Raw genomic sequence first — 12,060 nt, forward strand, 5'->3', positions numbered from 1 at the left:
GCCACGTTTCATCAAGCTTATTCAGTGATACGTTTCAGCCCTCCTTTTAAAGTCTGCAGAGGCGCCACGTCGGAGACCGTTTCCAAAAAGCAGTAGAGGTTCATTTTGTGTCCAAAGGCACTTCAGACCGGACACAAGTAAGGAGGAGTCCTCTTGAGAGTTCAGCTGCTCCATCAACCGGCTCCTTAAAAATTCAAGCATTAGATATAACAGACTATTTTCTGCATGATCCACAACAAGCTTTTCCAGCCTCGAAATACGAGTTCTTGTTGAAAAATCTTGACGTGGCCTTCAAGAAATGAGGGGGAAAAAAGTATTCCCAAGAAGCAAACAGGAACTTTTTTTTAAGACTGCACCGTTTCATTATAACGATTATGTGAAGATAACACATAGACGTGCAGCCTTTTTGACCCCGAAAGCTCAGTGGACAACACTGGTATATGTGGACAACTGGTATATCTCACACGCACGCACGCACACACACACACACACACACACACACGGTATAAAAATCCATGTGCCACAAACCAAATGATTTTGCTGGATTTCAGTAGTTCATGTTTTAATTTAAAAAAATCTCCTTAAAGTTAAAGATTTCAGTTAAAAGAATGTGTAATCACTAAATGTTTAGACATAGAGGATTTATTTTTAAGTAACTTATAACAGGGGATGTATATACTCAAGTTGTTAAATTTCTTATAAAAACAAAGAACAAAAAAAAAAAAAAAAAAAAAACAGCCAAATGCAATAACTTTACTTTAATGGACCTATAAAGTAAATTTCTACATTATCTGGTCTCACCAGGATCTCAAGCCGACACCCTTTAATTTAGCATACGACAACACTTTGGTAACTCCATAACTAAGAGCCACTCATGGCCACGCTCAGCAGTGGATCACTAACAAATAGATCATCAAATCATGGCTATCAGAGGTTTCATTACTTTAGTAAAAAGCTAGAATGTGCAACTGAAAGCATGGCCAATCCTAAACTCTACATGAGGTAAATGGCAATGGGATCCATACTGCTCCGTGGACCATTCAAGTTCTCACAAATGTCACACCACAGCTCTGCAAATGTTCTACACTCAGGAGGCATGCACGTGGCTATTACACAAGAGGAAATAAAGGGGAGGGGGGGAAAAAAGTTTGGAATGACACTTCTGCATAGCACAATCCCTTAACAAACATATCCATTTCAACCCTGTGTGCCACATAACAAGCACATAAACATGTTCTCAGACTGTCAGTGCATAAAAAGAAGAAACGATAGAAGGTATGGCTTACCTGCACGACTATAGAGACAACAATAAGAACAAAGATTCAGAGGTGAACAAGTACTGATACTACTTGTACAGTATGCAGGGAAGTGTGTAAAATCTTAAAAGCTGATAACTCCCTGACTCGCATCAGTCTCAAACACGTACTGAGAAGATGTGAAATGGGTTCGCTCTTCAGCCATCACTACCAACCCTTAATATCAGCACTTCTAAAGTGCCCTTCTGATTTGCATGAAGTTGTACTGTAGTGCTCATAAATGACCAGCCATCAAAACTGGCAGCTCATCAACTAAAATTTTTTGAAGGTGGAACTAGTAAATTCTGAGGCTTTTTATGCAACCTATCCCTTTAAGACACATGTGGCCTGAAGACATGGTGTTTGATATCATATCGACCCCACATATAAACAGCGACATATGTTAGCATACAAGAGAAGAGGTTACTACACCGTTTGTGAGAAAAATGTTCAGATACTGACAAGAGAAAATCTCAGAGCGCCACGTCTTTAGGTGACTCTCAAAGAGAGTAGAGGTTATGGAAGTGTGGTCTGCCACGGTAAGCTTTAAACCCACCGTTTTGGATCCTGAGGGAAGGGTTGCAAAGCTTGGCCAGTTTTTTAGGGTGTCCTCTTGCATTTTAGTCAAGCATACAGTACCTAATGAAATTACAACTTTAAAAACAAAAGAAAAAAGAAATCAATTCAGTGCAATTGTTTTTTGCGTCACCACTCCCAACCTTTGTTTAAATGTAGGTGGAGAGAAATAGAAGCAAGGATCCAGAGCCATCATGATGTACATCATATCACTCTTCTGTGCGTTCACGGCTTCTTCAACCTTTCTGAGGCTGACGGCAGATTTAAGAAAGCAGGGAGGAGAGGAACAGGGTTTCAAGGTGAGTGGGTGGGCAGCTGCAACGTTTAAGAGGCACATCCTCTTTCTGAAGAGGGAAAGCAGGTGTCCCTTAATGTCGCCAATTCTGCTCCTGTTTGAGCAGCCACCCAAAAACTAGACAGCTTATGTGGAGAAGAGTAACTAATATATTAAATTTTAACAAAACAAAACAAAAAAAAACAAAAAACAAAAACAGAATGCTGCTCCTTTGAGTAAGCTTCAAGCAGTTTCTGCCATCATCAAAATGAGGATCCGGGTGTTTTCCAGCGTGCCGTTTCACACTGTAATGCAGATTCTATAAGGACCAGTGCATCTCTTCAAAGTCCACAGCTTCTCCCAAGTTTGTGTCCGTCTCCAAAAGGCTCCAGATCACTGCCATAGCTGCTTCATCACTGCTGAGGCTATTCAGGCCTGGTCCAACCACGCTCTCCAAATCCAACTGGGAATTTTCTCCTGGGGTAAGGTGGAGTGAAAACAAAAAGGAAAAGTTACCAGGTTGCAATAGGGAAGAAATAAATACAGCAAGTGACTCAGTTTATTATAACAAAGTTTATAGACACGATGAGTGGAAGTACCCATAAGAGTCTCTCCTCCTGAGAATGCAGCACCTTGAGGCTCACTCTCTGAGCTGGACTTTCCTGGTATTTCCATGTCTGATGTTTCTCCATTTGGGACCTGAAGACCAAAAGGGAGCACACTATAACCCTCACATCACATCTTAGACATAGTTCAGCTTCTAAAAATGTTTTATGTGAGCCAGAATAGAATAGAATAATCCTTTAATAGTCCCACAAGGGGAAATCTGGGTGTAACGGCAGCAAGAAAGACACATATACAAACAAACAGTACACAAGACACAGAACAGAAACATACACAGTTTTTACATATTTACATCAAGGACAATGGTTACCAAAAACAGAGTACTGTACCGTTATTAAATTAAATAAAATTAAATACAGATAAGAGGCAAACCCTGGTTATAGTGTGAATCGGTTGATAAAATAGTGCAAGTTACAGCGCTGATGTAAACCTCTATGTTTGTTGGGAGCAGTTTTGATTGTACAGTCTGACAGCTGCAGGGAAGAAGGACCTGTGGAAATGCTCCTTCATGCATCAAGGATGCATGAAGTTGATTGGATTGATTGGATAAACAGCCGGCATGACTCACGCTGTTGCTGATTTGATTGTGAATTTGTGGGGACTTGTCCTGTGGCAGACTGAAGGGACTGACGTTACCACTGGAAGGTGATGAGTTTGTCCTAAAGGAAACCCACACAGAACAACTTAAAACAGCAGTATCCTTCATCTACAACAACACCAAGTAACCAGAGCATAGATGCCGATGCTGGACTTGTGTGTTTTTAAAGTAATTATATCCAGTACATACCTGTTGAAATCCAGTAGCTCATTGGCAATCTGGGTTCCTATGCTTCCGGCATATATCATAGTCCCAGGTGTGCTGGAAATGCCCGGTATAATAGGAGGGGACTTTTTACAGTCTGACAGGGAAAAAATAAGACAGAACAGAAGAGTTAAATAAGTGAAAGGGGGGGGGGGGAAGGCCCCCTACAACCAAATAATGTGTTGATAGAATAATTTTATAAAGACCTTCAGAAGCCTTGGGATTGCTCGACTGTTCAGATTTATTTCCTGACCGACCTGCTCGACTGGGATCATATCTGGTCATAGGATGAGCAAAGAGAAAAATTCAAACTAACACACATATATACAGACGCACTCACAGATACATAAGCAAATGTACAAATCCACTGAACCATATACTCACGAGATGACTGTGTTAGTTGACACAATATATTCTAGTTCTTTGGTCCACGGATTTACAAAACTAAACCACTGACTTTGCAGAGTGACAAAAGAGCCGTATTTTGTTTTGAATTTGTAGCAGTTTGTCTCTATTTTTTCTTTACTCCGCAGCACTGTGGAAGAAAAACAGCAAGAGGACAAGTCAGAGAAACACTAGAAAACAGAATCTTTAGATAACGCTGTAACCTAAAAGTACATCAGTGATCACAAAATACAGACATTTAATAACACTAGAACCGCCAACAGGGACATATTGATCCCCTTGCTTTTAAAATCAGATAACTTAAACCAGTGGTGTCCAAAATCAGGCCTCAACGGCCAGTGTCCTGCAGGTTTTAGATGTGTCCTTAATCCATCACAGCTCATTTAAAATGGCTAAATTACCTCTTCAACATGTCTTGAACTTCTCCAGAGGCCTGGTAATGAACAAATCATCTGATTCAGGTGTGTAGACCCAGGGTGAGATCTAGAACCTGCAGGGCACCGGCCCTCGAGGCCTAAAGTTGGTCAAGCCTGACTTATACTAAAACCATCAGCTAATTTCATGGCATTTTGTAAAATGGATTTATATATAGTTGCATAAAGGATTGACGCGTTCTGCATCAATGGAATGTAATACTGGGGTACAACAGGTCGGAGTGAACACATGGACAACAGAGTAAAAACTAGAGTAGAAATTCAGAGCAGAGCTGCCATGTCAAATGGGTTTCATGCTTGAGGAGATGAAGCGCTGCAGCCTGAGGTGGAGCAGTGTGGATGGTGTGCTAAACTGTCAGTTTTACTTTTACAGTAATTAATTTAATATAATGTGTTTGACCCCCCACCCCTCCCCCCATAACCATGAATTGGATAAGTGGGGGAGAATGGATGAATGGAGATATACTACTTAGTATTTGTTTGTTAATTAATTGTAATAATTTTGATTTAAAATCATTTGTAAATTTAAAAAACTTAAAATTTTACTGCAGTTTCTGCAGGATGGAGTTAAAAATAAAACAAACAAACAAAACACCCACATTCCTGGCAGTTGTGTGTTAATTAGGTATTTATCTGACCTATATTAAACCTAAGAATGAAACCATTTGTTAAACATGGAAATGGCTTTAAACATATCCAAAATAGAGAAAAAAAACCCATACATAAATAAAAACTGCACCTTTTCGATGTCTGTCTGCTAAATGGGGTAAGTCATCTTGATGGAAGTATTCGTAGCACGATGTCCCGAGCAATTCTTGGGGAAGATAACCTAGAATGGTCGTCGCTCTGTCAAAGAAAATTGAAATATAATTAAGAGAGATCCAAATACATCCTATTACATCAACTAAGATTTCCTTTAAAATGGAAAAATTCATACAACATAAACATTTCAGACAGAGCAAGAACAGAAACATTTTTAATCTGTTAACTGAATGTTTTACCTACCACTTTTCTTATGTTGCTATAGATACACAAGCTAGTTGTTGATGAGCACTATTATTTATGACATGAACTACAAATGAGGAAAGAAAAAACCAATAAGCTAACCAATTAGCTTTATAACAAATGCTAACCAGTTGTACATTAATAATGTGCGCTGGACTCTCTGGGATTTTTAAACATTAGGCCAGATTGAAAATCAATAGTTATTTTAAAAGTAAAAATCACCACAACTGCCACACTTTGACAATAAACCCCAGTTTTACCTTTGATCAACAAAGGTGAACTTGCCATCCATGGCATAGCGCGTGATGAACTCTGTGGGTTTAACTCGGACTTCTCCATTAACCTGGGGAGATGAGTGGTTGTGGATGCGTCCCACTGCCACTAGACAGCTGAAGTGGGAGCTTTCCTGCTTGTCCACTTCACCCTCCCCTTCTGCTCCCAGCTGACTGGTCGGCCAGCTGCGCATGTAGCCTGTACAGTGGACTGTGCAGTACTTCTGCGACTCTAAAAGCAGATGCAGACACAAATCAAAAGCAGAACACAATTAACATACTCATTAAAAAGCTTTTTTTGAATTTAGACCTAATAAAACCTGCTGTGTAACATCTCCACCTTTCTTTTTGGAGACATTTCCCTGGGATTCCTTCTCTTCCACTTTGATAGAAATTTTGTTATACTTCATGCGACAGAAGAATGAACGACGAGCACCCGAACACAACCGTGCTGCACCGATTGGAAGGTCAGCCTGAACCTGCAGACCGGCTAAAGACACGAGAGAAACGTTAACCGTAATCTCTTACACACAAAAACAGAGACAAGAATATTTGCTTTACTTTTAGCATCTATTAGCCGTTCACGAGGATATAATTCAGAAGCGGACAGCTGCTCCTTCACTTTTCCCATGTCCTTTGGGTGTATGTAATCAAACAGGCTCTGCCCAATCAGCTCCGCCTAGAGGAAAACAAACAGCTCATCAAACTGACCTAAGCAAGGCTCCTATGGCGTATATAAAAAAAAAAAGACCTAAGGCAATTACTCCTTATGATGAAAACCCCCCCCCAAAAAACCCAAAACACTGATGGTTAACTGTGACCCTTGGAGCACACCAGACACTGTGTGGAGCACAGATGGCTTAAATGACAGCTTAGGACTATAGTGTTATTTTGATCATTATTTTATAGTCTATCAACAAGCACACGAATACACTCAAAAGCCACTTTGTTAAGTACAGCTGTTCAATTGGTCATTAAAAACTCATCAGCTAATCAATCAGCAGCAACTTGATGCATTTAGGTGGTCAAGAAAGCACGCTGAAGTTCAAACTGAGCATCACAATGGAAGAAAGGGTGATTTAAGAAACTGAATGTTGGAAGGTTGTTGGTGCCAGATGGGCTCACCAGAAACTGCCATTTCTATGGTTTACAAAGCTATGGTCCGAAAGAGAGAAAATATCCAGTGCCCTGAGGAGTCTATTTCTCCTGCAACATTTGGATGGTAGGATTAGAAACTGACATAAACAACGTGAAAACATGGATCCATCCTGCCTTGTGTCAACAGTTGAGCCTGCAACTGGTGCTGTAATGGTGTGAGGGACATTTTCTTGGATACATGAGAACACTGTGTCACAAATCTCAAATCATGACAATAATTTCACTCAGTGGCCTCAACAATCACCAGATCTCAATCCAATAAGAGCACCACTGGGATGTGGTCCAACGGGGGATTGGCATCATGGATATGCAGCCAGTAAAGCTGCAAAAACTGTGTGATTATGTTGTATCAATATGGATCAAAACCTCTGAAGAATGTTTCCAGCACCTTGTTGAATCAGTGCCATATAGAATTAAGTCAGTTGTAAATGCACAAAGAGATCCATCTGAGGTACTAGCATGGTGTACCCAATGAAGTGGCTGGTGAGTGTATGGCATCTTTCCAGTAATCACTTGTCCTGCAACAGACTATTGTGCACTAACTATTAGGACCAACATAACGATAGATTTAGATGACATTTCCATTTCTATTGAGTACTACAATACATAACAAATGCTGTGCACTCAAACATCTCACTACAGAGTCACCTGATGGTTGTGGATTCAAATCTATTTACAAAAAGCCATCTGGTGTGTCCCAGGTTTTCATAACAAAAGACACTGCAGAAACAGTAACAAATGTAAAAGTTTTACCCGGCTATAATTTAATATCTTCGTGACAGACTCTGAGACAAAAACTATTTTCCCACGATCACAGCCCACTACAAACAGGAACCCATCTGCAGCCTGCACGATAAGGAAACAAAGGGGAGAAAAGGGGAGCCAAAGTGATGAAATGTTCTAGAAAAAAATAGCAAGAGTTTGTTATTTAAATTTTTTTTTTTTTTAACAGTAGTAATGTAGTTTATTGGCAACATTTTAACTACTTTGTTACACTGTTGTGTGTCTGCAAAGACAGAAACTTTGAGCCATGTTCAGACTTTTCTTTATAATAAAATTACATGAATAATAAAATAAAATAAAAAGATGAGAAGCTTGGCATTGTTATTTGAAAAAATAACAAAATAATAATCTGCAGCATATGTGGACTCTACAGAGTGTTGTTCTGCTTTTTAAGGAAAGGTTAAAACATCCCCAAAGGGACTTGCAGGTTACACTTCATACCAGAGAAACCGTTAGATTTGTCACTTCTGCATTTACCTTGAGAACAAGGTGTTTGAGCTCCTCATCAGGAAGGAATGACGGTTTATAGTTGGCTTCAGAAAAAGAACTTGCTGAACCTGAAAATATACAGATATTACACAAAGTTACACAAATAAAAAATAATGATAATTAAAAAGAATACCGACGACTGCCAGTTCTGCTCAGCTTCCTAGTCGATGCACCTATGGTATGAATTTGAAAATCCTTGACAACATCCTTCTTCAGTTATTGTGTTGACAATCCCCCATCAGCCTTTCACAGCTCAGCTCAGGGATATAAGTAACACTCCAATAATCTAAATAACTGGCAGTTACCACCAGTAACAACAGAGTCAGAGTAGATTAATTGAACAAATTAAAAAAAAACAAAAAAAACATTGAGTTGGTACCTTTGAGAGACTTGAGGTGCTGCACTGCCATTCGAAGCACAGTGAGTTTGTCCAGCTTACGAGACATGGGGTTACAGGTGGGGATCATGGCTGAGAGCTTGTCAATCAGATTGTTCATTTTGTCCCGTCTCCTCTTCTCAATTTGGCTATGTGGCTCCCTGCAGACACATGAATTCAGAAATAATGCCACAAAAATAGAAACAACTTTTCTGCTTTGCCTTTACAGACTTGCAGTATATTGCAAAACTTGCTGGCCTTTTAAGATTCCCATGATCTTGTAACATTTCTGGTAAAGTTTTATCAGTTAAGTCATACTCTACCTGAAGCATTTAACTTTGACATGTTGGTCCTCTCCATCTGACCTGCAAGTAAAACAAATCTGAAATGGTTTAATGCTGATTAAAAGCATACAAAAAAGGTATAAAGAGGTGTTAGCACCTGAAGAAAATCCTTTAGGACTTCAGAAAATTTCTTCTCAACAAATTCCATGAAAAGCAATACACCAGCAAGTAACATACTAAGGCCTCAGTTACACAGGCTTAGAAACCAGCCAGTGACCCCCAGGCAACCTCTGATCACTAGCAGATTGCTGCAGAGTATTTCCTAACCAGGTGGCAAGTGGCTGCTTGAGTCTGTTGGTCAGTGAAGAGTGAAAACAGTTGCAAAGAAAATGGCAACTACTTTGTCAACTGCAAATGCTCACTACCCAACCACCCATCTGTACTGAAACTTTGAAGGCAAACTATCTCCATTTCCAGTTTGGATTTTCACACTTTCAGTACCGTATTGAGTAATGAGTAGTCAGCAAGTGTTTGCAGACAAGTCAGCGTCTTCCATGCAAAGTCCTGGTGACTGCAGCAATTTGCAAGCGATCAAAGCAATCACAAGGAGGTCCTTGGTACAGAATGGTATACCTCTTTGAGACCAATTTCTTCTAGCGACAGCCAACCACTTGCCATCCAGCTGGGGAATACACACTTTTCCCAAAGCGACCTGTGGTTACCAGAGGTCACTGACCAGGGCTCATCAACACAATTTCATAGCGACTGCCAACAAATGCTCACAACTAGTTGGGGAATGCTAATTTTCTAGGCTTGAAACTGAGGTTTAAATACTACCATCTCTAAAAAGTAGGTCTAAAGCTTCATGTAGCATTCCTCTGCATCACATCGTGTCATTTATCAGTTAAACTGTACCTGTTTTGGTCATCTTCCATATCTACATCAGGGACTGAAACACATTTTGAATCCCTAGAAAGAAAAACAGCGGTGCCTGTATTAACAACAAATATTAGTGTGGGTCTTAAGATTTAGATTTTCCTGAAGCAAGCAGTCCCATACGTACTGGTTGTCCACGCTGCCCTTGCGCTTTCGGGTTAACTCCACGCTCAGGGACATACCAGCAGCTGAGGGTGGGGTCATCAGGCTGGGCAGAGACACAGAAGTACTTTGTTCTTCCTCAACCAGCACATCATCTGAAATGCAACAGAAGTGTACCTGGTCATAAAACATGAGGAATTGATATAATTTTCCAATACAATATAAGAAACCATGCACTACTGCAACAGATTGCTCCACCTGTTTATGCTGAGCTAATATATAATAAAGATGCCAAATATATGCATATGCAATGGCGCTGGCACGGCTGGCAGCCTTAACTCAATTTCCCTCGGGATGAATAAAGTATGATCAATCAATCAATACTACCTTCTGGCTTTAAAAACAATTTTAAATACTTGATACAGAAGTTACACATACAGATACATTGTGTGATTTAATAGGGACATAATAACTGGTTCTCAAACTGTCAGATGGGCCCAGTGCTATGGAAGTGAGTTAGTGGACAACCAGGGGCAAAATATAAAGGCAGTTTAAAAGAATGTGTGAATGAATGATACATTACTATTGAATACAATGCAAATAACAATTCTATGTCATGTCGTAACTGAAGGATGCACTTAGCCAGGTGCCCCCACAACAATGGACAACACCACAGAAAAAGGGTTGTTCAAGTGTAGCTGCTCTAACATGACTTGTGGTAATCTTTGTTATCTCAAACATAAGAAGTTGCATTTTTATTGGAGAGGATTTATTTTTAGAGCCACTTTTATTAAGCCAAAAGCTCGTGTTTCAGACTATGCAAAACACTCAATTGCAGCCATTTTCCCTGCTACTGATGGCTTTAAATGATGCCAGTAAAAGCAAATATTCAAAAAAATAAAAGAGCCAGACCCACCTGCTGTTCAAAAGTTACATTTACAAGAGGCAGAGAATCAGCAGAAGGTTGTCTTTAAAGTAGAATAATGGAGCTAAAACAACTAGCTTCACATGGTCACTGCATCAAATGTCTGAGAATAATTTTGAACTGTGAATCATGCAAAGCTATTCTAGTGAAGTGCAGGAATATAAATACGGAGCTGGAAATTAACACAAGCACCTTGAACATTAGCCCAAAATAACAAAAATGAAGCTTAAAAAAAAAAAAAAGCCTCACAGTTTTCAAATTACTGGATCCTATTGGTAAGGTCATCTCCCTAAAGGTGAAGTGGGTTTCCAATAATATTTGCCGGTGAACCTTCAGATGTTAATGAGTCCAGCTCATTATGTTCCTACAGCTCAAAGACTTGGCCATTAACCAGCCTTCAGAGAGAAAACAGCATGCTGTTAATGCCTGATCATAGCTCCCACAGGGATGTATTTGAACTGAGGCCAACGTGTGCTAACAGAGACTTATAATGCACAAACTGCTTTAGTAGAGCTGTTCAGACACCACTAACTAATAGCTCTACATCTCTACACTGTATAATCTATTGTGGTATAACATGAGCTGCCATGACTGATGTACACATGGCCTCAGAGGCACTCAAGTTTGTACGCGTGTGAGAAATTGATACAATGGCAAGAAATAGCCAAAATGTGGCTGATATCCATGGCACCTAGTTTTAACAGTTTCACACTGTCTGTGACCCAAAGAGTTGTTAACAGATTGACTGAAGCTTAACTTTTAATCCCGCTCTCCTCATCAGATTCTGTTGGATTACAGAGAAGGCGAGTACTTGAATGGACATCAGGCCATACAAGCATCCCCCTGTCAACTCCCACAATCCCTCTCTTAAGGTCACGTGCCCATTAATTTGCTCATTCACTCAACACCTGAATGAGCATCTGCTGCACCCAACTCACCCCACACCCTGTGCTCACACAATGGCAACAACATGAGAAATGACTTGTTTCTCATTAACTTTAAGTTAAACTTTCAACAATGTTGCAACAGCTGCCACTGAACATTAAATAGTGAGTGTTTTCATTTATAGAACAACAACAAAAACAGAGAAATGGGAACAGATGTGCAAGAGTGGAACATAAAGGCAAACAGTCTGATCAAAATAGGTCATAGGATACTCTGTTCCACCCTGCTCACACATACACCCCGGGCCTGCCCAGTAAGTTTGCATTCTTCAGTCATTACCAGCTCAATAGCTTAAATGATAAGGCCCAACTTCTGGTCAAACATTTATAAGGCACGCAGTTAACTGCATGATGACTGTGCAAAGGAAAGCATAGA

The 12,060-nt window shown here is 40.0% G+C and overlaps 1 protein-coding gene across 2 annotated transcripts in view; it reads right to left on the reverse strand.

Annotated features, from left to right (window-relative positions):
• Positions 1 to 532: 532 nt before the first annotated feature.
• bmal2 (basic helix-loop-helix ARNT like 2) overlaps positions 533 to 12,060 on the reverse strand; it is a 17,582-nt gene continuing 6,054 nt past the window's right edge. Inside the window, exons 2-17 of one of the 2 annotated variants that reach the window (XM_005737605.1) lie at positions 9,841 to 9,970; positions 9,693 to 9,746; positions 8,817 to 8,858; positions 8,497 to 8,654; positions 8,106 to 8,185; positions 7,599 to 7,691; positions 6,249 to 6,366; positions 6,028 to 6,177; positions 5,676 to 5,919; positions 5,150 to 5,256; positions 3,956 to 4,106; positions 3,778 to 3,848; positions 3,557 to 3,668; positions 3,338 to 3,428; positions 2,745 to 2,844; positions 533 to 2,622 (exon numbers count right to left, since the gene is read on the reverse strand). In XM_005737605.1, the coding sequence (XP_005737662.1) occupies positions 2,465 to 2,622; positions 2,745 to 2,844; positions 3,338 to 3,428; positions 3,557 to 3,668; positions 3,778 to 3,848; positions 3,956 to 4,106; positions 5,150 to 5,256; positions 5,676 to 5,919; positions 6,028 to 6,177; positions 6,249 to 6,366; positions 7,599 to 7,691; positions 8,106 to 8,185; positions 8,497 to 8,654; positions 8,817 to 8,858; positions 9,693 to 9,746; positions 9,841 to 9,970 (1,859 nt within the window). In that variant the 3' untranslated portion in view covers positions 533 to 2,464. The remainder of the gene's footprint in view (positions 2,623 to 2,744; positions 2,845 to 3,337; positions 3,429 to 3,556; positions 3,669 to 3,777; positions 3,849 to 3,955; positions 4,107 to 5,149; positions 5,257 to 5,675; positions 5,920 to 6,027; positions 6,178 to 6,248; positions 6,367 to 7,598; positions 7,692 to 8,105; positions 8,186 to 8,496; positions 8,655 to 8,816; positions 8,859 to 9,692; positions 9,747 to 9,840; positions 9,971 to 12,060) is intronic. The other variant, XM_005737606.1, reaches the window with a different exon arrangement.

This window comes from Pundamilia nyererei, unplaced genomic scaffold, assembly GCF_000239375.1.
Source record: "Pundamilia nyererei isolate P.nyererei 1_Seehausen unplaced genomic scaffold, PunNye1.0 scaffold00078, whole genome shotgun sequence".
Classification (NCBI taxonomy): Eukaryota; Metazoa; Chordata; class Actinopteri; order Cichliformes; family Cichlidae; genus Pundamilia; species Pundamilia nyererei.